Raw genomic sequence first — 26,390 nt, 5'->3', positions numbered from 1 at the left:
GATAATAATAGTACCTTTCACATAGGATTGCTGTGAAGATTAAATGAGTTATTGTCTATAAAGGGCTTAGAAAAGTGCCTAGAGGAGTTCCCGTTGTGGCTCAGTGGATTACAAACCCGACTAGTATCCATGAGGATGCAGGTTTGATCCCTGGCCTCACTCACTGGATTAAAGGATCTGGCATTGCCATGAGCTATGGTGTAGGTCACAGACACAGCTCAGATCCTGTGTGGCTTGTGGCTGTGGCCAGCAACTGCAGCTCCAATTTGACCCCTAGCCTGGGAATTTCCTTTGCCACATGTTAGGCCCTTAAAAGCAAAAAGAAAGAAAGAAAGAAAAAGAAAAGTGCATAGAACATATTTTGCTTCTATTGTCACCAGTTACTATATACATGAGACTCTCCCAAGACTCAAGATACTTGAACAAGAATAGAACTTTGAAATACCTCTTAGGTATTCTTCTAAATGACTTGATTATCCTAATAATGTGTTCTATGTAAAACTGGGAGTTTGTCCAAACAGAATTGTACAGCAGTGGCTTAATTTTAAAGACAGGCCCGCTCAGCTTGTGGGTCATTTCACCCACCCTCACCTTGAGTGAACCAAAGAAATCAGCTATTGCTACATCCTGTTATCCTAGAGGGTACTGAAATAAAATCCCAAAAGCCTCGGCCATTATCATGGCTCATTTTTTAGTTACAGTTGTTATGAGTCTTTTCGTTTGTTTGTTTCTTTGAGAGTGTGAGATACCATTTGTGGATTACCTCCTTGTGGGTACCAATTTAGATAGGTTTCCTTGGAAACTAGCATCCATTAACTTAAGTTTCTTCACTTTGGGGTCCACTCTATACCTCATCTTTGCCTATTTCTATTTCCCTCTTCCCTATTCCCCACCAACGCCTCCCCCACACACACACTTCTATAAGAGCTGTGTGCTTTATTTTCTCCTTTCCTCTGATTATGGACCCAGAAGTAGAAGGATAAAAAGTTTAAGAAGCATCTTATTTGATTGACTTGACCCTAGTCTTTTTTGCCACAGAGATTTTTTGTTTTGGTTTTTGTTTGTTTTAAGGGCCTAGACTCTAGAGAGAATTGAAGAGAAAAATAAATGTAAACCCAAAAGAGATTCTTTGTAAGATTAGGGAGACTGATTATATAGGGACGCATTCTATTTGTTTTCATTTTTGTAAAATAACATCTTGGCTCTGATTATGAGTTACATATATTCATTGCAAAACATTTAGAAAATAAAGGAATGTAAAATATAAAAATCACTTGTAATCCTCCTACTCAGCTATAATAAGTATTAACTTTTTTTGTACAGAGCCCATCAGGCTTTTTCTTATAAATACATATACACACACATATCCTTTTTATTAAACAAAATTGGGATCACAGAGTCTACATGTTGTAATCAGCTTCGGTTTTCAAATAGTAAACAAACAAAACCAAAAATAAATTTCAGGGAAGAAAAGAAAGAAGATCCTTCCCTTTAGGCTTCTCCTTTCTAATCTGATCCATTTCCCTTTCCTGTTCCTTTGAGCTTTATCCTTTTATTTCCATCCAGTCCTGGTTGCAGCTGGCTCCTTGTTTTCTGAGTCTTGTAAACCATGTACCACACAGTTTTTGATGAGTTACCAAAATGTCCAAATCCCATAATTGATAAGCAAGAAGAAATTATTCCAGGATCAAGGACTGAGGATTAATATTATTACAACTGACAGACTCAGTTATTAACTATAACAAATTACGTATGCTCAGTCAGCTATTGGCCACATTTATCTAAATATGAGAATTTGGCATCTTAGGGAGAGGAGACAGATTCTGGTTGAGATGCACATGGGATCTTTTTTCTCAAAAGAATTCTGCGTGTTTTTGGCCTTTTTATTACTTGGTTTCTTCCTGGGTTTCATCTTAGAATAGCATCAGTAAGTTCCTGCCTGACACATCTAGTCTATGGTGATATAAATCCAAATAATAGTTACCTGTGCGGGTTTGCATATGTGTATATACATGCTGTTTTGGCTGGAAGGGGACAAGAATGTTACATCTGGGTAGTAAGTCCATGGATGTACACATACATAAAGGTATATTTGTGTACTTTACTGTTTGATGTTACATCTCAATTGTAAAAAAAAATACTGCTTTATTCACCTTCTTGCCAGGCTGTCAGTGGTTTTGGCTGGCGATCTATTCAAGATCTAGTAAATCCCAGAGACTACAGACCAGCCGTTGTCTTGGCCATAGAGAACTCTAGCCTTTTGAGTTCCTTAACTGTTGCTTATATAGAACAGCAATATCCAGAGATCCCTACCCCTTCAAATAAGTTTAGGAAACACTGCCCCCCTTGAAAGATTCACGATGTTTGTTGAAATGTGAAAGGCCCTAAAAGTACTACAGCAGAGAAACGTGCTTTTCCCAACTTGTCCTAAACTTGCTTAACCATGAAATTCTTTTAATTAATACCTATTAACACCTCATTAAAATAATCAGTCTATGTTTAGACAGAAGCCTGGTCAAGGCCTGCCGATTAATACCTGCCCCCCCAATATCAGGTGACATGTGCGCCACCTGCTGGTTTTATTGGGTATGAGGTCACTCACTAGGGAAGCTTTTATTTTCCACTAAATCACACTCACAACCCAGAATTCATTGTCACAGTGCTCTTGATTATGTCTTTTCACTTTTAACATACCAGGGACTGAACAATATCGCTTGCCATAATTTAGTTACAAAAGGGAGTTTTTTGTGCCAACCCTCAATATGGAAGTCAAACCGTAAAAACCAGCACTGAATACCAGTGTTCTAGAAAAGTGAAGCATCTGATAAAATGAGAACAAAGAATGAGAACAAGATCCTTTAGAATTGTAGGATTTTATAGACTAAGTACTTATGTTAGTAAACTCAATTAGTCTGTTGTATTTAGTCTCTCAAACTGCTGATGAAGCATGGGTTCGGTCCCCAGCCCAGCACAGTGGGTTAAGGATTCAGTGTTGCTGCAGCTGTGGCATAGGTCGCAGCTGTGGCTAAGATTTGATCCCTGGCCTGAGAACTTCCACATACCGCAGGTGCAGCCATAACAAAACAAAACAAACAAACAAAAAACCCCTAACAAGTATTTACAGATAATTTTACTCTCAAAAAAAACACAAAAAACATATACCCTGTAGTGTGTCAGCCTCACTTTAAAAGACTTTAAATTCAGCTCCTGAATTTCAAAGATCGATGCCTCATATAACCGTAGAAATATGTTGATTCCAGGGCTTTTCCTCAGACCTATAGTCTGTGGCAGGGGAGGATGAGGCTTCTGCAGGTTTAACATGTCCCGTGGGTGCTGATGCCAACACCTATGGAGATGATGGGTCTAGCTTGTAAGTCCGGACTTCTGTATTTACAAAGAATCCCAAAGTTTATGTGAATGAGCACAGAGGGTTGAAAACTTCTGAGAATTGATAAAGGACAAGTGTAGAACACTCAATTTTGATTTGCTGCTGAATTGTTTATTAATGCGGAGAAGGACAGGCAACATATTAACCAGGTTTAGAGTAATTATTAGTGAAGGATGGAGAGAAGCAGGCGAACAGAAGACTGAACGTTACAATTTCTCAACCGAGAAAAAGGTTCACAGTGGCATTTCAATGACCTCAATTCTTTGCCCTGGCTTCTCTTTAGAACCTTCCAAGAGTAAGCTTTTAAAAGTTACCAAATCCTGGGCCCTACTCCATATCAATTAAATCAGAATCTATGGGGGCAGGGGATGGGGTGTTTATTTTACCAGCTCCTGAGGTGACTTTCATGTGCCACCAGCTTCAGCACCATTGCTCTGTGACATATGAGAAGTTGTTTGAGTCACCTGCTATTGTTGACATCATAAGCAGGGCTTGTTTGCCTCCAGATCCTTGGAGGCTAGGAAATGAATGTTTGGCACTGTCCTTTTATCTCTTGTTCCACCTCTTAAACCACTGTGATTAGGATTCGCTGTTTTGTTTAAAGCGGTTGCCACCTGTTTTCTCGCCATCATTTGTAGCAGTATATTGCTTAGAGCCAAAGCCAGAAAGTTATATAACTTCTAAATGTGCTAGTTATAATGGGGTGGGGGGATGGGACTAGTATTTGTGGAATTTTGTGGCCTGTTGCTTGGCAACTTTAAGAGAGTTAAGCTTCTGCCTTCTGTGAACTGTCAGAGTTACATAGTTTGGTGAGCCCGGTCAGTTACTTCTTGCTACAGAAAGGAAATTAATTCTTCATCATGGAGAGGGCTTGAAAAGTCATCATTCAGAGCAGGCCATCTTTAGCCATGTCACACTTCTTCTACTTGACGCCACAGATTCTTCTGCCCTTCAGCCCTCTTACTTCTCAGGAGTTTGATGTGATCAGACATAAGGCTGGAGCATCTTGGCAGAATGAAGCAAGATGGTCAGATTCTTCTGTAACAACATATTCGGGCAGTTACCGGAAAAAACAACTGGATGATTCCACGTGTGGCCGACTTTCTCTTAAAGCAGGACAGCACTGGCCTGAGTGTAACCAGTAAGATTCCTTTGTCATTCACCCCTAGCTATGTCACTCTAACTAGAGGAGAATGCTTTTAGGAGAAGGGTATTGTCACCCCTGAGAGACTTCCTAGGCTTTCACTCTATGTATTTTTCTGGGTAAGTCTCTGGGAAGAAGAGCTAAATGGCAGTTACCGGCTGAAATTATGATTGTAATCTCTATTTAGTACTCCTAAAATTATGTACAACTGTCTTACTCTTTTAGGGCGGGGGGCTATGCCCACAGCGTGTGATAGTTCCCAGGCCAGGGATCGAATCCATGCCATAGCAGTGGCCAGAGCTGCTGCAGTCACTGCTGCAGTAATAACCACAGCTGGTTAAGCGGGATCCTTAACCCCCTGCACAACAAGGGAATTCCACACCACAGGGATTCCAGTCTTTGTATTTTGCATTTGCATTGCATCAGTATGATGACACTTCAATTAAGGAAGTCCCTTTGCTAATTCTGTAAATTTCAAGGCCCCTCTGGGGCCAGCTAAGGGAATCTTCAAGCTCTACTGGGGTCCTCTCTGGAAATAGTGTTTGAAAGCTGGTATCCAAATAGAACCACAAACTAGCGTAGGAAAAAAAAAAATGTTAACTGAAAAAAAGGCAGAATTACAACATCTGGTGAAAATGTACAGAACTTTTGAGTTTATTGCCTACTCAAGAGTATGATCGTTTCGTGAATCATTCCATCCAAAGCACCCAGAGAAACTGCAAACCACAAAAGAGCACAAGCTCGTGAGGTTTACTGGGTTTTGGAACCTCAGAAATGTAAATATGTCCTTTGCACTACTACTGCTTATATTATAGGCCGAGAAACAGCCAGGGTTATAAATGAAGATGAAAGGCAGATTCAGCTCATTTTGAAAGTACTGATTATATTCTAAATTTGCTTTTGTTTTTAATCTTTTTCTTGGTTAATTTTAGCCCCAAGGAGAAATGTCTTAAGTTCTGCAAAAGCTGTTTGATTAAAATTTTGTAAGGCTATAAAGAGACATTTGTACACCACTATAAAATCAAAATGGTCCAAGGGAGAGTACTGAATAAAATATGAAGTGGCTGTTCATGTAAATTGTGTTAATTCAGGAAACTAGTAAGGAATAACAAAACAGTACTTTATATTCATTCACCTTAGTTATTCACCACATACATTGAACACCCGTATTTGTGCAAGACAGAAAAAACCCGGTAGAAGTTCTGATCATTTGGTTCTGAATGAGTTTTAACAGCAAATATGTAGAACTCCTAACATTCAAAAAGAAGGATCTTGCATTGAGAGAATGGAGATTAGTGTGGAACAGAACTTAAGCTATTACGGAATACTGTGTATCAATTCTAGTTGCCTGCCAAGGTTAAAAAAGGGGAAATGTTGGGGTTGCATTTTGGAGTTCCTAAGATAGGGATATGGTTCAAGTATAAACCTTTAAGTTTTAATACTTTGGGGTGTGCTTTCGGTTTTGTTTTGTTTTTTTTTTTTTTTTTTTTTTTGGTGTTTTTTTGTTTGTTTGTATGTTTGCTTTTTAGGGATGTACCTGCTGTGAATAGAAGTTCCCAGGCTAGGGGTTGAATCAGAACTGTAGCTTCCAGCCTACACCACAGCCATAGCAACACAGGATCTGAGCCACATCTGCGACCTACACCACAGCCATAGCAACACAGGATCTGAGCCACATCTGCGACCTACACCACAGCCATAGCAACACAGGATCTGAGCCACATCTGCGACCTACACCACAGCCATAGCAACACAGGATCTGAGCCACATCTGCGACCTACACCACAGCCATAGCAACACAGGATCTGAGCCACATCTGCAACCTACACCACAGCTCACAGCAATATGAGGCCAGGGATGGAACCTGCATCCTCCTGGATACTAGTCGGGCATCAAAACAAGGAAAGTCTGAGAAAGTGACATTACTCCGCAGAGCCTAAGGAAAGAGGACCCATCAATGTGGAGCATTACTAGAACTCTGCTACCTTCACAACAATCCTGCCAACCAAAAAAATGTCCTAAAGTTACAATTTTATTTAAAAATGAAGAGGAGAGGTGTAGAGGAGGGCTACTATATATGGCATGGTCAGAAGGCAAGAAGTAGTAGGGTTAAGGAGGGACATTTTATAGTGAGAGAAGGGGGCACAAGCTAGGAAGGTAAGACAACCTTAAATTTGCCTGCATCAAAGAACACGTCTCCCAACTTTTTATTAGGTAAAACTGAGGGAGCTAAAAGGAGAAAAAAGCAAATCCCTAAATCAGCATTTTACCACACCGGTCTCAGTAACTGGTGGAAAAAGCAAATAATCAGCAAGGACACATCACATTTGAACAGCACGATTAAGGCACTGGTCCTAATCAACGTATCAAGCAAGAGGCCTGAACCCACCAACTGTGCGAGGTACAGTTGCCCCTTGAACAAACCCAGGGCTTAGGGCGCTGACCCTCCTCACAGTTGAAAACCCAGACATAACATGCAGTTGGCCCTCCGTATCTGCCACGGGTCCTCCATGTATCCACAGGATTGGATATCTGAGGATTTGGCCAACTGTGGCTGATGAAATACCATAGTATTTACCATTGAAGAAAATTTCTGTATAAGTGGACCCACGCAGTTCAAGCCCATGTTCATGGGTCAACTGTCTATCAGAAATGCAAATTAGCTTACTCTTAATCTTCCAGGAAGGTTAAAATTAAAAAGATCATCAATACTGGAGTTCCCGTTATGGCTCAGAGGTAACAAACCCGACTAGTATCTGTGAGGATGCAGGCTCCATCCCTGGCCTCGCTCAGTGGGTTAAGGATCTGGCATTGCTGTGGCTATGGCGTAGGCCAGAAGCTGCAACTCTGATTTGACCCCTAGCCTGGGAACTTCCATATGCCCCAGGTGTGGCCCTAAAAAGACAAAAAAAAAAAAAAAAAAGAACATCAGTAATAAGTGTTGATGAGGATATAGAACAGTGAGGCCTCTCCTGTACATCTGGTGGGAATGTACACTGAATTGTTTGCTTTAGGAAAAGCATTTGGTCTTGTTCTCTGAAGTTGATGGTATAGACATCCTAGGACTTAGCAATTCTAAGTATATACCAGCATTGTCAACACATATGCCAAGAGACATGTACCAGTACATTCACAGCAGCATTTTTCATAATAGGTAAAAAATATCCAAACCCTGAAACTGAGCCAAATGTAGAATATACACTATTGGTCTACAGGAAAATGGATAGGCAGTGGTGTGGTCATACAGTAATGCACAAACTATGGTTACACTCAGTCATGTCACAAATATAACGCTGATGTCAAACATACTGTATTATTTCATTTACGTAAAAAATTTTGAAAAAGCCCAAACCAAACCATAGTGTTTGGTAATGTATGCTTGGGTGATAAAATTAAAATATATAAAGAGAAGCAAAGGAATGGCTCAAAGTCAGGAGAGCAGGGTCAGGAAACTGGCCCACTGACTCTCTGTCTCACTTAGACCTTCTGTCCCAAACCTACTGGAAAAATAACTACTGGAGCTGGGCTTAGAAACGTGCCTCTAAACATTAACACCTTTGGAGTTCTTCTGCGGCACAGCAAATTAAGGATCCGATGTTGTCACTGCAGTGGCTTGGGTTGCTGCTGTGGCACAGGTTGGATCCCTGGCCCAGGAACTTCAACATGCCACGGGTGTGGCCAATAATAATAATAATGCTCTCTGGTGATTCAAATACTGCAGTAGGAGCATGTAGGAGAAGAGAGGTGCAGAGGCCACCAGCCCCCCTCTCAGGGATGGGTAGGGCTGGTCTGTGGGTAAATATGTGTCCAAGAGCATTTTAGGACTGTTTAGGCTGATGTCAATTCCACTCTACCCCTACCTTACACAGTTCCAGGTTCCTGGAGCTTGGAGATGCGCCTCCCCCGAATCAAAGGCCCTAAAACAATGGCCATCCTGTGTTTCCCTCTAGAAATTGTTGGCTCTGTGCTTCCCACCAAGCCAACTGCTTGCCTAAAAAAGACTGTCACGTCTGGATTCAGGGAAACTGAGATATAAGTATGTTTCCAAGGATAAACAGAGCATCTTTGAGCCCCTAGTTGCCCCATGGCTATTAAGTTCTAAGTTTTCCTGAGAAACCAACACAATTACTATAATATTTCCTTGTTATTCATAGCACTTGTTTTGAAAACAACTCCCTGGAGAAAAATGCATAAATGCTGTTAAGACAATTATGAACTTAATGTTTGAGATTTTCATGTACAAAAGTTGAACATGCTACCTTTTTATGACAAATCAGGGAACAAATCACTAAAGACAGAAAGTGCAACTTGGGTTGATTTCATGGAATTTTATGGTTGGGAGTGTGGCAAAGGGAATAGAAGAAGCCAAAGTTTAAAAAAGTCAAATGAAAGGATGAGTGAAAAACCATATCAGTCCATCGGCTGTGACTTACAAATCCATGGACTTATAACTTCTTTATTCTACTTGCTTTCTTTAGGATGTCACTGCCAAACTACTTCACCTGCAGGGCGGCTCTCCACAAGACCACGGACATTAAAGGTAAGTGCAGGGTGAGCACAGCCCTCGGTAACTTTCATGGTCTTGATTGTTGTCCAGATGGTTTCCATGTGCCTACTTGAAGGTAAGGTGTCTTTTAGCAAGAAAACGAGTGGTGCACCCTGGATCTGTCACTCTTAAAAATGATAGTTATTCCAGGGCAACACTTTTCCTCCTCCACTTTAGTCCTGGAATGTTCCTTCTGCTGGAGCTTGAAGCTCTAGGTCCTGGAACCGGAGCTTTTACTGGGTCCATCAGAGAACTGCAAAGACAATTTGAACTACTGTAAACCACCAACTAATAAACTCCATTTACTGATGATAACTGCCTCCCCCCATTTTAGTTAAATTAAGGTAACACTAATTGCTATAGTAGGTAAACCTCCAAATTCCAGTTGCTTAACTCAATAAAAGATAGTGGGGTTTTGTTTGTTTGTTTTTCATATAAAGGCCCAGGAGGGTGTTTTGCCAACAGACTTCCACATGGGGATCTGAGTATTCAGACTTCCTTTATCTTGGGGTTCCACCATCCTCTGGTGGAACCCCAGAGCCCTGTGTCTCCATCTGGCAGGTGGAGGGTTAAGGGGTAGGGAAGTCGCACTTGCTTTTTCACCGTTTCAGCCTGGAAAACACTCTCATCTCAGAGGCTCACGTTCCGGCGGGAGGCGTGGTCTCCAGGCCCCGCCTCCGTGCCAGGGACTCCAGGGCCCGGCCCACCCCCCCCCCCCCCCCCCCCCCCCCCGGGGGGCCTCTCCCAGTAACAGCTGCACACTGGGAGAGGGAACAGCTGGCCGTCCTGCTACACACTCTCCTATTGACGAAGAAACACAATAGGTTTTTCCCATGTAATTTCCATCTCTCAGGGTTGAATCTTCGAAGGTTGAATAAGACCAATGATTGAAATCTCTTAAGATTTTTAAGCACTTTATAAAATATTCAGTTCATATTTTTGTTGTAGTATTTAGAGGTTCAGTATGTTCCCCTGTGTTGTGGGGGTAGGGTGGATGGTGTAAAGAGCCATTCCAAGGCCTTATGCGTTTCTCCTAAATGATGGTCTAAAGGTATTTTTTGTTGTTTGGGTTTTTAGTGGGGCCACACCTGTGGCATATGGAAGTTCCCAGGCTAGGGGTGGAATGGGAGCTGCAGCTGCTGGCCTCTGCCACAGCCACAGCAATGCCAGATCTGAGCCTCCTCTGCGATCCACACAGCAGTTCAAAGCAACGCCTGATCCCTTAACCCACTGAGCAAGGCCGGGGATGGAACCCGCATTCTCATGGACACTAGTCTGGTTCTTTACCACTGAGCCACAACGGGAACTCCCTGGAGTAAAGGGTTTTAACCGCTGCCTGGGATGCTGCCGGGTTTCTTAATAATTGGACTTTCTGGGAAGAGTATATTTGAGATGGGTTTTATCTGTATTCCTCTATGGTTTGTTGAGGTAAGAGGACAGGACAGCTAACCATCTGTGCTATTGTGAAAATCAGGAAAGACCCTCTTTCTCCCCTCTGCTACTGCAATAAACATAAAATTGAAACACACTGCATGACTCAGAGACAAATCTGAGATAGGGAAGGGGAATTAAATAATTTTCCACTGTCCGATAGGTACTGCTTTGTTTCCTGTCTCCTCTCCTGCCTATCTGGTAAGGTGTTGGTAGGAGGACAGGAAGGAGTACCTCAGTGTGTGTGTATGTTCATAGTAATGACTTACTAATGGTCTTTGGCCAGGTGGCCTTTTTCACTCTCCTCAAGTGGCCATTTTAATTTAACTGATGATTATTCTCTTCATTAAGAGGTGCTGGTACTTCAAGGTAGGATTATTTAATTTGACCAAAGGATAATTTCCCTTTGTAGCTCTTTTCAATGTCCATGTCTAACTTTTGGATTATCAACTTGGTGCTAGAAGCTTCAAATGAAGGGAATTAAAACGTGAAGCCAAAGATCAGAATGTCAGTACGAACCCACTGGATAAATGTGCTCACCAGTAGTGGACATTGGTCTGTTGACTGTCTTTTGGTGGAAATATGTCCATTCATAGAAATACAAATCAAGTGGGCTGTTCTTAAGTGTGGTTCTTAGTCATCAGACGATAAAGGCTCTCAAATTCCTTTTTATCGCTGCCTTTAGTTCAATCCATTTTTCTGCCTACACTCAGGTGGTTTTCCTTCGGCATTACTATTAATTTTCTCTCCTAGTGATTTGGTTGTGGCTTTTCCCTCCTTTGCCCCATCATATGTTCATCTTTCATGTTCAAAGAACAAAGCAACAGCTAATAAAAATTAAAATCAAGGATCATAAAATTGCAATACAACAAATGGACTTTGTTCTACAGTTTACCTTTCTCTCCCTCTACCCTCTGCTAAGACAGATTCTAGCAAATTTTAATTAAAAAGCCTCTCTCCAGCAAAAGCCATGTATGAAGGGAGAGGTGGGATGTGGACAGTGCCGAGGTTGGGGAAGCACACACAGGCTGTCCCTGTCCTTCCTCGTGCGCTTAGCCCCATGCCTGTGTCATTCTAAGATGAGCCCACGTGACACAAGCAAAAGAGCACACTGGCCTCTTTGATTCTTGCTGTTTCAGGAGACATAACGTGTATGAGGGGAGAGGTTACATCTAGGATGATCACATCAAAGCCCAGATGTGACAGTATCTGATGATCTTGGGCTATTCCCTAACCACACATAACAAACTCCAAGTTCCTAAAGCAGCTACTGGAACTCTCTTTCTGGTACATTGCCTTTTACAACGATGACAGCATCCAGGAAAATATTTACAAGAACCAAAGAATATTCTAAAAAAGCAATGTGGATATGGTTTGTCAAGTTACCTCAAGAGGGTTTGTGTCCATTTTTAACATCTTTTTGCGCTGTTCTTTCACTCTCACTATTACTGTCCTGTGGAGCCTTCTCCAAACCTCAAAAGACTTCTAAAAGTAGTAAGAACTCACCAGACCACCCATAAGTCATGTCTTCACACAGGGAGATCTTAAACATGACGATGTTACTTCTCTGTTTCCTGTTGCATTTGCAATAAAATCTCAATTCTTTACTGAGGTCCATAACGTCTCGCAGGAACATGACCCTGCCCATTTGTCCAGTATCACTTCATGCCTTTTCCCTTTTGCTCATTCCGTACCGATTACATTGTCTTCCATTAGGAATTTGAAACTGCTAAGCCATTTCCCACCTCAGGACCTTTGCACATACCTTCCCTTTGCTGGAATGCAATTATCCTGGTTCTGCTGAGCTATATTCTTTCAGTTTGAATTTAAATGTCATCTCTTCAGAGAGCTTTTCCTTGGCCACTATATTTAAAGCCAGTTCTTCACACTTTCTATTCTTAATTTCTTAGTGCCTAGTTTGCTATGTATTACTGTATTTATGTACTGGTTTATTTTTTCATTTTCTAGAACATAAGCTTCATAAGGGCAGAAACTTGTCTGTCATATTTGTCTCTGTATCTCCAGCACCTGGAACGGGGCTCAACACAAACCAGATGCCCTGTCATTATATTTTGAACAACGGTTTTTATGGACTTTCCGTGATGGGCTTTTTCTTTTCCACAATCTATTTCCTTATAGAGGGAGTTTCTGACATATAAGTTGGCTTCCCAAAGGGAATTTAGAAAGTGCTTTTCAAAATTAGAATGTAATTTTCATAGAAGCAACCTTTTAAACACTTGTGTGTCCAGTGGCAGGCTTCTGCATCATGTGTATTAGCACATGAAATTGAAAAACTGAGTGACTAGATTGCATGTGGCGCTGTGGCATGTGCATGAGAGTCTAGTTCCCCACGTTCCTCTGTCTCACACTCGGGTTCTGTGAGAAGCCGCGGGAGGCACAGCCACACAGACCCAAATCTGAAACATACACATGCAGTCTTGTAAACAAGTGATGGCGAGTGTGATCTGGGGTGAGCAGGAGAGCAGAAAGAGGGCAGGAGAAAAGCTGGTACCTGCAGGGCCTAAGGCAGGGGGGAAAACCTTCCCCTTCATTGCGATGTGGGTGTTTTGTGGTGTCCAAATTTGTCTACCTTCTTTCCATAATGTCACAGAGATGTCCCCCCTAGTGCTGTTTTGGGATCATTTCCCAAATGGAGGCGAGGGCCCAGAGTGAAGGGCATGCCTGAAGAAAGGGGCCAGTCCCAAAGGTTTGCTAGTCTGTCTGGGGAGGGAACAACTGGCTGGCCCTGGGGTGGAAGGAAAGGGGTGGATAGCATCCAGACCAGGCAGCCTGCCCCCAGCTCTCCTGGGGGAGACTCACAGCTCCCCAGTTCAGGCTCCTCCCCACCCAGGCCAGCTCTTCCCAGGCAGAGGCATGGGGAAGCCGTGCCTCTCCAAGGCACCCTCTGCTCTGAAGTCCAGAAGTGGGGCCAGCAGGAAAGACTCTCACCTCCTCCACCTCAGTTACCTGGAAAACCCCAGAATGAAAGCCTCCCTCAGTAACAGAAGCCTAATTCTAACCTAACCCCTCCTGCGTGTGACTCTGTGCCATCCTGCGCCTGTCACCTGAGTTGTTTCTGAGGTTCCAGATTTTTCACTCCCACCACCTGCACTGAGAATGTTCTAGCACTTTCTCCAGCCATCGCCTCCCTCCCCTATGGCCTGACGGGGACTGATCTGACCATTCCCCTCCTGGTGCAAGCCTTCCAGGTCCATTCTGTTGGGGGAGCAGAGGACCCCTTAGGCTTCAGCTTGAATGTCCTCCCTGTCTCTCCCCAGGGCCACTCTTATGTGCCTTCCACTGTTAACAAGGTGAGCTGCCCTTGCGACACAGTGTAGTCCAGGAGGGCGCTGGGCAGGCTGCTCCCTCACCTGATCACTGCCCTCTTCCTCCTCCCACTGTGGAGCCTGACAGTGCGGCTGCCTGGGGTGAGCATGGAAGGCAAGCGAGGTGGCCTAGAACAAGCCTCACCCACCTTGGGGTTCCCGCTTTCACTCCGGTGTGGGCTGTCCGGTGTGGGCTTAGAAGGTGTTAGGGACCTTCTAATGCAGGGATTTAGTTTGTCTTCTGGCTAATTCGTATGCCTGGCTGTGGGAAGTGCATGCATTGCTTTTACACTACAGAAAGAAGAAAAGCTTACATTAGCTGCCGGTAAATCTTGACAGCCTTGGAAGCAGTTTGCCCGGGACTGAGATAGGCCAAATGATGGCCAGCACACTCCAAAGAATCCCAGGATAGGCCCCTGGACCCAGGAAATACCAATGTGCCTTTCAGGTGTTGGCAATCTTGTTTTGCTCGCTCTCTCTCTTCGAAATTAGGCAACAGTCTAATAAATGGTTAAATGTGTTTGCTGGAAAATATTCAAGTGTAAGGCAACAGTTTCCAAATTCCCTGCAGAGACAGGACACAAGGGAACATTGGCAGCCAAGCCTGTTATTAAGAAGGTCACAAGATGCCATCTGTTACCGTGCATACTTTGCTGTTCAAGCATAACATCAGCTAGGAAGTGGCTGCAATTGCTTTTGCCCGTGAACTTAAAAGATAGCACAGCAGTGGGTACTGCTGTGATTCCAGTAGGCTTGTGTGAACAAACCATGGGTCTGCCTATGGGAAGAAGACGTCATTTTTAGGTCTGTCCTTGGTTATGGCTCAACTGTAATTTGGGATGTTGCCGGCTGGTTTTCCTATTTTTTTTATCTGCCTGGTTTTAGCCATCAATAAAATATGCACTCCTTTGCCTATAATTATGAAATTAAGGCAAGTAGATGAATGCCTTATTCTTTTATCCATGACCTAAACTTTCTTTTTAATTCATAGAAAAGTCGAAGGAATAGTACAATCAGTATTTGCCTATTCTCAGTCTAGATTCACTAGTTGTTAACATTTTGCCTCATTTGTTAACATATAGTTTTAGCTCAGTCTCTCCCTATTGATACTTGTATATAGTACTTCTTTGCTGAACGATTGAGCATAAGTTACAGACAAAATCACAGTATATCCTTATATACTTCAGTGTGTACTGCCTAGGAGTAAAGAGTGTTTTTTTTTTTTTTTTTGTCTTTTGTTGTTGTTGTTGTTATTATTATTATTGTTGTTGCTATTTCTTGGGCCGCTCCCGCGGCATATGGAGGTTCCCAGGCTAGGGGTTGAATCGGAGCTGTAGCCACCGGCCTACGCCAGAGCCACAGCAACACGGGATCCGAGCCGCATCTGCAACCTACACCACAGCTCACGGCAACGCCGGATCGTTAACCCACTGAGCAAGGGCAGGGACCGAACCCACAACCTCATGGTTCCTAGTCGGATTCATTAACCACTGCGCCATGACGGGAACGCCCAAGTGTTTTCTTATATAACTGTAATAGTGTTATCACATTCCAGAAACCTAATACACAGACCATTAAATGCCTTATTCTTAAAAATCTGTCGGGAAAAGATTCGTTCTGTCATCTATCCCAACAATTAGCCATTCTCCCTTGAAGACACCTCTGAGGAGTCTGATGAAATCTCTGGGCCCTATCTTAAGAAAAAATATCCATAAAGACACTTCTTCGAGCCCACAGTGCATACATCTTGAGTCTCTCCAGGGTGTCCCTGGACTCTAGGTTAAGTGTTGTTAAACTTTGATCTAAATTCTTCTCTTTTGTTCACATTGTGTCTCAATGGTAACAAGCCCAACTAGGATCCCTGAGGTTGTGGGTTTGATCCCTGGCCTCGCTCAGTGGGTTAAGGATCCGGTGCTGCCATGAGCAGGTCTTGGACGTGGCTCAGCTCTTGTGTGGCTGTGGCGTAGGCCAGCAGCTACAGCTCCGATTCAACCCCTAGCCCGGGAACTTCCATAAGCTGCAGGTGTGGCTCTAAAATGAAAAAAAAAAAATGCTCCTCTTTTGTGTACATACAATTTAAGACCACAGTACTCAGAAAAGGTTAAAAACGATTTCTCCTCACTTCCCAACATTATGTTTTGTGCTCATGAAGCTTCATTTCAAGAAACTTGAAGTTTCAAGGAGCTCAGAGCTGGGCAGGTAGGAGATCTTATCATCCCCTAATCTGAGAAAAGAAAATGGGATCACGAACACAGCTGCGAGCTGTCCTATGGCAGACACCCGTAGGTGGACTACACGATTAGAAGACCCAGAAGGATATTTCCAAACTTGAGCTTCTCTGCTGAAAGTGTGGATGGCTCACAAACCCACACTTGCTTTCTTGATAATTTCTTTCTTTTTTTTTTTCTTTTTCCATCCATGCCCACAGCAGTAGGAGTTCCTGGGTCAGAAATTGAGCCTGTGCCACAGCAGTGACCCGTGCCACAGCAGAGACAACACCAGATCCTCAACCTGCTGAGCCACCAGGGAATTCCCTTGTTAATTCACTTTTAAAACCAAATACCTATTGCACTGCATCAGGACTGGCACATTTTAGGATCTAAGATGTAAGGTAGAATTTGTTGGCAGTTACTGACATTGTTAATTTCATCAACAAAGTTGTCCGGTTTGGTTACTGGTGTAGGACTAGTGGAAGCAGGGAGGTGGATACCCTAGCAACCAGGGTAACATTAAATGTCTTAATGGAAAGACCAACTGAAACCACCAAGGTCAAGGTGCACTGTGGGCTCTATTTTGTCAACTGTTAACTCGCAAAGGAAAAAATCAGCAGCTCACCATACTCCAACATATGTGAGCTTGTTGGTGCTCCTCTCCACAAACAGACTGAAAAAAAGGAGAAGCATTTCTAGCTCGGTTAGAAAAATGACCAAGTCTGGCTAAAAGATGAATGTAACTGCATAAGTCCCCTGTGCAGGGGTGGAACACAACTCTAATGCATGTTTCCTTCCTAGCCTATACTCCATCAACTGCCTCAAAATTACTTTCTATAAAATGTTTGTGTTATATTATGGAATTATATTGTTTACTAATTAATGACTGTCATATAATTCTTAAAGGGTGAGAAAAAAATAGGTAAAGCCTCTGTCAGGCCTATGGGATTTATAAAAGTCTTATAGAGCTTTGAAGGGCTAAGGATTCACAGCCAAGGGAATAATCAGAGCTAATTGTGCAGAATAAACTTCTTAGCCATCTGCTTTAATTGTAGATATGAAAAAGCGGGTTTTTCTTGAATTTAGCCAAATAATTATTGAACTCTTTGACTTTAGCTTAAGGTATCCTGTTTTCTTAAAGTTTGTCAGCATAAAATAGCCAAACAATGAGTATTTGCCAAACTAGTCTCCCTCGACTCATCTCTGTTAACCAGACTCCATAATATTATGCCAAATCAGACCCTCTTTTTTCTTTTAAAATCAATTTTTATTTTAATCAAATTTACGTTTGTCTCTTATTAATTCTTTAATCAATATACTCCAGAGAAATCAACATGATTAGTCATTAGGAAAATGCAAATTAAAACACAGTGAGGCAGCTCCTGCTGTGGCACAGTGGGTTAAGGCTCTGGCATTGCTGCAGCTGTGGCTCAGACATGACCCCTGGCCCAGGAACTTCCATATGCCATAAGAGCGGCTGAAAAAGAAAAAAAAAAAAACTCTATGTATATAGAAAAGAATAATAAAATATATGGATAACAAATCATATATATATGATATAAAATATCATATAAAATATATATGATTTTACTTAAAATTTTAATTCAGGGAGTTCCTGTCGTGGCTCAGTGGTTAACGAATCTGACTGGGAACCATGAGGTTGCAGGTTTGATCCCTGGCCTCACTCAGTGGTTTAAGGATCTGGTGTTGCTGTGAGCTGTGGGGTAGGTCGAAGACGCAGATCAGATCCCACATTGCTGTGGCTGTGGCGTAGGCCGGTGGCTACAGCTCCAATTAGACCCCTAGCCTGGGAACTTCCATATGCCGCAGGTGTGGCCCTAGGAAAAAAAAAAAATTTAAATTAAAAAAACCCAAAAAACGCAATGATATACTACTTCACATCCATAATAATGGCTATAGTCACCAAGACATAAGATAAATGTTGGTGAGGATGTGGAGAAACTGGAACCTTCATTCATTGCTGATGGGAATGCTGAATAGCCACTTGGGAAAACACCTTGACAGTTTCTTTAAAAGTTAAACAGGAATTCCCATTGTGGCTCAGTGGTTAACGAACCCAACTGGTATCCATGAGGACGTTTGTTTGATCCCTGGCCTTGCTCAGTGGGTTAAGGATCCTGCATTGCTATGGCTGTGGTGTAGGCTGGCATCTGCAGCTCCCATTTGACCCCTAACCTGGGAACTTCCATATGCCACAGGTGCAGCCCTAAAAAGAAAAAAAAAAAAAAAGAAGAAGGAGTTCCTGTTGTAGCGCAGCAGAAACAAATCTGACTAGGAACCATGAGGTTGTGTGTTTGATCCGTGTCTTGCTCAGTGGGTTAAGGATCTGGCGCTGCTGTGGCTGTGGTGTAGGCTGGCAGCTATAGCTCCAATTAGACCCCTAGCCTGGGAACCTCCATATGCCACAGGTGCAGCCCTAAAAAGACAAAAGACAAAAATAAAATTTAAAAAAGTTAAATTTACCGTAAGATCCAACACTTCCACACCTAGGTACTCATTCAAGAGAAATGAAAACATGTCTATACTCAACCATAAGAAAGAATGAAATAATGCCACTTGCAGCAACATGGAAGGACCTAGAGATTATCGTACTAAATGAAATAAGTCAAAGAGAAAGACAAGTATATGATATCACTTTTATGTGGAATTTAAAAAAAGATTGGAATGAATTTATTTATGAAACAGAAACAGACTCATAGATACAGCAATGAACTTATGGTTGCCAAAGGGGAAAGGGGTATGGGAGGGATAAATTCAGAGGATGAAATTAACATATACACACTACTACACATAAAATAGATAAACAACAAGGAACTACTGTATAGCACAGGGAACTATAATCAATATTTTGTAATGACCTACAAGGGAGAAGAATCTGAAAAAGTATAAATAAATATGTATTTATATACACACACATATATATATCTGAATCACTGTGCTATACATCTTAAACTAACACAACATTGTAAAAATATAAAAAAGTGAAACAAAGACATCCACAGATAAACATATAAGCAAAAAATAAAACACATGTCTACACAAATGTTCACTCTGGTATTATGTATAATAATGAAACTTGGAAAGAACCCTTACATCCATCAGTTGGTGAATGGAGAACAAAATCTGATATATTCATACAATGGAATCCTACTTACCAATAAAAAGAACAAAATACTAAAATAGCTAGAATGTGGATGAACCTCAAAAACATTATGCTAGATAAAAGAAGGCAAACATAAAAAACCACATAGTGTATGATTCCATTTATATGAAATATCAAAGAAAGGCAAATCTATAGATAAAGTAGGTTAGTAGTTTTCTAGGGCTGGAAGTAGGAAAGGAGATTAGCCATAAATGGGCATGAGGGATCTTACTGGGGTAATGAAAATGCGCTAATACTAGATTATGGTATTACAGTGATGGTTGCATAACTTGATAAATTTACTTGAATTCATTGAACTGGAGACTTAAAGTGGGTCAGGTCAGTTTTATGGTGTGTAAGTTATACCTGAATAAAAATGTTAAAAATGCACCAGAGCTTCCTCAGACCTTGAGAAAAATGTATAGCTTTAGAATTTCAGCATAGAACTGGGGGGCCTTCTGATTCTAGGAGTATAAGCTGTGCATCATAGAATGTTCCAGGCATAGGTTTACCCTTACTTTTGGCTTCCAGTTCTGCATGGAAAGAGTAATCATAACAAAGGGTAAAAAGCTGAATAGACTGAAAAATCAAACTCTCCTTAGATCCAGAAGAGGTGAGGACACAGGACAAGCTTCTGCCCTTCAAATTGGAGAAACAGACAGGTGAATACAGAGTCACAGCTCACCAGAGCAGAGACCCACAAGTGGAAACCACCACAAGAACTAGTGCCAGAGTTAGAATATCTGAACAGTAATTGACAAATTGCTGGAAGCTCAATGTAGACAAGTCTGAGAATTAAAAATTCTAGAAGGATCCAGGCACAGGGCAACCCCTATAATATTGTGAGATTCACCTCCAGGAACTCGACCAGGTACCCACAGTGAATATCAGAGGAAAATCCCCTTGTGCTTCCAGCTTGAGGAGGGGAGATATTCTTAACAAGGTCTACCCTCAAGAGAAGCTAGTTAACCAGAGCCTAATCTGCCAGGCTATCGTCATAGCCTGACTGACCTGGAGAAAGGGGGACTACCAAACTCCAGGCTACTTTAGCTATTATGTTCCACTTAAGGGAGGAGAAAACAACTTATAAAAATGTGTGAAGTTCACAGTCCAGAGGATCCCCGAAAGGCTAAGACCTAAGTCTAGGACAATAGGATGCCTCCCCTCCCCGACACCTTACCAAATAGGGTCCTATTTACAGTGGTTCCTTTTACCTGGTGCATCATGTTCTGCTAACAAGAAAAATTACAAGGCAGGCTGAAAGGCAAAAACACAATTTGAAGCGAGAGATCAAGCATCAGCATCAGACATGGAATGTTGGAATTACCAGACCAGGAATTTAAAACAATTATGGTTACTATTCTAAGGGCTCTAATGGATAAAATAGACAGCATGCAAGAACAGATGGCCAATATAAGCAAATAGATGGAAATCCTAAGCAGGAACCAAAAAGAAATGCTAGAAATCAAAAACAGTATAACAGAAATGTAGAATGCCCTTGATGGGTCTCTTAGTAAACTGGTCACAGCTGAGGGAAAAAAAAAATCTTTCTGCTTAAGGTTTTCTCAGGAGGAACCTCCAAAATTGAAAGGCAAAGAGAACAGAGACTGAAAAGACAGAACAGAATGTAGAACAACTGTAAAAGTTGTTTTGGGAACACTAGAAGAAGAAAGAAATAGAAAAAATACATAAAACAATAGTGACTAAGAATTTCCACAAATTAATGTCAGACACCAAACCACAGATCCAGGAAGCTCAGGGAACATCAAGCAGGATAAATGTAGACAAACAAAACCAACCAAAAAACCCTACACCTCAGCATATCATTTCAATTATAGAAAATAAAAAAATTCTGAAAGAAGCCACAAGGGAAAAACACCTTACCTATAGAGAAATAAGACTAATATCCAACTTTCTGCAGAAACCATGGAAGCAAGAGGAGAGTAGAGTAAAATGTTCAAAATATTGAGAGGAAAAAAACCACTAAGCTAGAATTCTACCGTGAAGGTGTTTCTGTTGTGGCTGAGGGAACATAGTGTCCAGGAGGATGTGGGTTCAATCCCTGGCCTTGCTCAGTGGGTGAAGGATCTGGTGAGCTGTGGTTTAGATTGCAGATGTGGCTTGGATCCTGAATTGCTGTGGCAGTGGCATGGGCAGGTAGCTGCAGCTGCCATTTGACCCCTAGCCTGGGAACTTCCATATGCTGCAGGTACAGCCCTAAAAAGGCAAAAAAGCAAGCAAGCAAGCAAGCAAGAAGGAATAGCTATATTAATTCTGACAGAGCAGACTTCAAAGCAATGAAAATTATCAGGGATAAAGAAAGTCATTAAATATAATAGTAATAAAGGGTCAATTCTCTTTATAATACATAATAATCTTATGTATTATGTTAAGAATACATAATAATCCTTAACATGTATGTAAACTAGCGACAGAGTATCAAACTATATGAAATGAAAATTGATAGAAATGTAAGGAGAAACAGATGAATCCACTATCAGAGCAGGAGATTTCAACACCTCTCTATCAGAAATGGACAGATCTTCGGGAGTTCCCATCATGGTGCAGTGGAAATGAATCCAACTAGGTACTATGAGGTTGCAGGTTTGATCCCTGCCCTCGCTCAATGGGTTAAGGATCTGGCATTCCTGTGAGCTGTGGTGTAGGTCACAGACTCAACTTGGATCTGGCATTGCTGTGGCTGTGGCTATGGCTGTGACTGGCAGCTACAGCTCTGGTTAGACCCCTAGCCTGGGAACCTCCATGTGTCACAGGTGCAGCCCTAAGAAGACAAAAAAGAAAAAAGAAAAAAAAAAAACAAAAACAGAAAGAAAGAAAGAAATGAAGAGATCTAGAAGGCAGAAAATGAGCAAGGACATAGTTGAACTCAATGAAATATCAGTTAGATGTAATCAACATCTATTAAACCACTTTATCCAACAACAGCAGAAAATACATTTTTCTCAAGCCACATGGAACATTCACCAAGATAGACTGCATTCTGGGTCATAAAATATAGCCTAACAAATACTTAAAAGAATAGTAATAAAATGTCTGCTTTGAGACCACAGTGGAATGAAACTAGAAATCAATAACATAAAGGCTAACTAGAAAATCCTCAAATACATGGAGATTAAACAATACACTTCTAAGTAACATACGGATTGAAGAAGAAATCTCAAAAGGAATTTAAAAATATTTTGAACTAAATGAAAATGAAAACAACATCAAAATTTGTGGAATGCAGTAAAAGCAGTGCTTAGAGGAAAATATATAGCATTGAGTGCATATATTAGAAAAGAAGAAAGATCTAAAATCAATTTAGTTTCTACCTAAGGAAACTAGAAAAGGAAGCGCAAATTATATCCAAAGTAAGCAATAAGAAAGACGTGATAAGTAGTAGAGCAAAAATAAATGAAATTGCAAACAGGAAATCAAGAGAGAAAATCAAGGAAACAAAAAGCTAATTCTTTGAAAAGATCAAGAAAATCGGAGTTCCCGTCGTGGCGCAGTGGTTAACGAATCCGACTAGGAACCATGAGGTTGCGGGTTCGGTCCCTGCCCTTGCTCAGTGGGTTAACGATCCGGCGTTGCCGTGAGCTGTGGTGTAGGTTGCAGACGCGGCTTGGATCCCGCGTTGCTGTGGCTCTGGCGTAGGCCGGTGGCTACAGCTCTGATTCGACCCCTAGCCTGGGAACCTCCATATGCCGTGGGAGCGGCCCAAGAAATAGCAACAACAACAACAACAACAAAAAAAAAAAAAAAAAAAAAAAAAAAAAGATCAAGAAAATCGGTAAGCCTTTAGCAAAGCTAACTAAGAAAAGATTGAAAAAGAACATAAATTACTATCAGGAATGAAAGGAGGGAAATCACTACAAAGCCCATGGACATTAAAAGGATACTAAAGGAATACTACAGACAATTCTACACTGACAAATTTGATAGCCAAGATGAAATGGATCAATTCCTTGAAGATATGAGTTGCCAAAACTCATACAAGAAGAAATAAGACAATCTGAATAGGCCTATATCTTTTAAAGAAATTGAATCAATAATAACTTTCCCAAGCAGAAAGCAATAGGCATACTTGTTAATTTTACCAAGCATTTAACGAAGAAATTATACCAATTCTCTACAATCCCTTTCAGAGGTTAAAAGGTGAGAAAAGTCTTCCTAATTCATTCTATGAGGCCAGAATTACCCAAATACCAAAGCCATACAAAGACATTATACGAGATATACAGAAAATTTTATCTCATGAACACAGATGCAAAAATCCTCAACAAAATATTAGCAAATACATCCAACAATGTATAAAAAGAATTATGCACCACAACCAAGTAAGATTTATCTCGGGTATGCAAGGATGGTTCAACATTCAGAAATCAATTAATGTATCCATCACATCAACTGGCATCTGGCAAAATTCAACACTCATTCTTGATTTTAATTAGTCTCCATAAACTAGGAAAAGACAGGAATTTCCTCAACTTGATAAAATCTACAAAAACCTACAGGCAACATCATATTTAATGACAAATTCAAAGCTTTCCCACTAAGATCAGGTACAAGGCAAGTATTCTGTTACCACTCCTTTTAACAATACTCAAAGAACTAGCTACTGCAAGAAGATAAGGAAGTGAAAGGAATAGAGATTGAGAGGAAGAAACAGAACTGCTTTTGTTCATATATGACATAATTTCCTATGTAGAAAATTCAAAAGAATGGACCAAAAAAAAAAAAAAAAGTTCTGGAACTAATAAATGAGCAAGGTTGCAAGATACAAGGTTAATATACAAAAGTTGATTGCTTTCCTATTGCCAGGAATGAATTTAAAATTAGATTCAGTGCAGTCTCAATCAAAATCCCAACAAGTTATTTTGTGGATATCAAAAAAAATGATTCTAAAGTCTATAAAGGGAGGAATAGATGGGCAGAGCACAGAGGATTTTTAGTGCAGTGGAAATATTCTGTATGATACTGTACTGATGGGTACATGCCATTATACATTTGTCTAGACCTATAAAATATACAACATCAAGAGTGAAAGAGTGAACTGTAATGGAAACTGTGGTGATTATGATGTTACAGTGTAGGTTCACCAGTCCTAACAATGGTTACCACTCTGGTTGGGGAATGTTGATAATGGGGAGGCTATGCATGTGTGGGGGAGGGTGTATACGGGAACCCAGTGTAGCTTTCAATTTTGCTGTGAACCTAAAGCTGCTCTAAAAAAAATCTTTCGAAAAAGAAGAGCATTTGAAAGGTTAACTTTTCTTTTTTACGAGGGACTGGGGACATAAAGAATTATTTTGTAGCTGGGAGTTCTCATTGTGGCTCAGAGGGTTAAGAACCCAACATAGTGTCTAGAGGTTGTGGATTCAATCCCTGGCCTTGCTCAGTGGGTAAAGGATCTGGCATTGCTGCAAGCTGCAGTGTAGGTGGCAGATGCATCTCAGATCTGGTGTTGCTAAAGCTGTGGCAAACGCTGGCAGCTGCAGCTCCAACTCAACCCCTAGCCTGGGAACTTCCATGTGCCACAGGTGCAGCCCTTAAAAGAAAAAAAAAATTATTTTGTAGCTGGATTAAAATTTAAAATTAGGGAGTACCTGTCATGGCGCAGTGGGAATGAATCTGACTAGGAACCGTGAGGTTTCAGGTTCTATCCCTGGCTTCACTCAGTGGCTTAAGCATCCAGCATTGCCCTGTGGTGTAGGTCGTAGACGCAGCTTGGATCTGATGTTGCTGTGGCTGTGGTGTAGGCCTGCAGCTGTAGCTCTGATTAGAGCTAGCCTGGGATCCCTAGCCTGGGAACCTCCATACGCAGCCCTAAAAATACAAAAGACAAAAATAAATAAATAATAAATAAAATAAAATTTAAAATTAATGAAGACTGAAACAGCCCTTATTTTAGACTCACTTCAGGAAAACCTCATAAAGAAAGCAAAAGGACATGTAAAACTGAATTATTCTGATAACATTTTAAAATTATAGATTCAGATAATTTCAGTATCTCCTTGGTTGTTATGAGTATGGCTTTCTTTTAAAAATACTATTGAAGTGTATACCATAAAAAACATTAAAAAAGGAGTTCCCGTCGTGGTGCAGTGGTTAACGAATCCGACTAGGAACCATGGGGTTGTGGGTTCGGTCCCTGCCCTTGCTCAGTGGGTTGCCGATCCGGCGTTGCCGTGAGCTGTGCTGTAGGTTGCAGATGTGGCTCAGATCCCACGTTGCTGTGGCTCTGGCGTAGGCTGGCAGCTACAGCTCCAATTTGACCCCTAGCCTGGGAACCTCCATATGCCACGGGAGCGGCCCAAGAAATAGCAAAAAAAAAAAAAAATTAAAAAAAATTTTTTTTACCCACCCACCCCAGAAGCCCCAGAATGTTTACTGTGAATTAGCTCTTAGCCACAGCTTTGTCTTGCCTCTTACTTCTCTCTCCCTCTCTCCCTTCCTCCCTCCCTCCCTCTCTCTCTCCCTCCCTCCATCTCTGTCTCTTTCCCCTCTCTCTCTTTTGTGGGCACACCCACAGCATATGGAAGTTCCTTGGCCAGGGATTGAACCTGAGCCTCTGCAGCAACCCAAGCCACTGTAGTCAGGATTCTTAAATCACTGTACCACAGCAGGAACTCCATTGTCTCTTACTTTTCTGTTGGTCAGATTCTAAAGGGAAATAAGTGATGTGCACAATTTGTTGGTAGAACCTAATTGAGAATGTAAGAAATCTTACTCCAATACTGGGTTTGATCCTGTTTTTCCTTCTTCATTTGCATGCAGGACTATTTCCTCCTATAAGCAGTCCCTTTAAAAATTCATTTGATATCAAGCATGGAGTGGTAAGTACAACATTTCTCATTGGTCATTTACATATAGAGTTTAAATGATTATTGCATGTTATTCATTAAAAAAACTAGAGGAGATTGAACTTATTGTTTAATAATGTTCTTCATCAAACACTTATTTCTGAGTAGTCATTATGTGTGTAGCTTTCTTCTAGGTGATGGAGATACTGAGATAACCAACGTTGTAATTGTGAACTGATGATACTGTGTGTTTTTAATAGTCACAAACTTTCCCCTTTCTGTATGTGACAATAACTACACATAATGCATTGACAGGAAAAGAGGAAAACCGATTTTCTCTGAAAACTTGCAAATAATACAGAGAAACAGAGACAAA

General features: G+C 41.3%; 1 protein-coding gene across 8 annotated transcripts in view; it reads left to right on the top strand.

Moving 5' to 3' along the window:
• LOC100523624 (methylmalonic aciduria type A protein, mitochondrial) overlaps positions 1-26,390 on the top strand; it is a 99,756-nt gene that overhangs the window by 30,757 nt on the left and 42,609 nt on the right. For 7 of the 8 annotated variants that reach the window (XR_002346750.1, XR_002346751.1, XM_021101544.1 and 4 more), the window contains 2 exons: positions 9,011-9,072; positions 25,989-26,047. Coding sequence is in view for 6 of the 8 variants with exons in the window: in XM_021101544.1 (XP_020957203.1) it covers positions 9,011-9,072; positions 25,989-26,047 (121 nt within the window). In the remaining 2 variants the exon portion in view is untranslated. Of the gene's footprint in view, positions 1-6,329; positions 6,934-9,010; positions 9,073-25,988; positions 26,048-26,390 lie in introns of those variants that run through there. The other variant, XM_021101548.1, reaches the window with a different exon arrangement.

The sequence above is a fragment of the Sus scrofa genome, chromosome 8 (assembly GCF_000003025.6).
Source record: "Sus scrofa isolate TJ Tabasco breed Duroc chromosome 8, Sscrofa11.1, whole genome shotgun sequence".
Taxonomy (NCBI): Eukaryota; Metazoa; Chordata; class Mammalia; order Artiodactyla; family Suidae; genus Sus; species Sus scrofa.
Note: the sequence above shows the minus strand (reverse complement) of the source record. Positions and strands in the feature narration are given on the sequence as shown.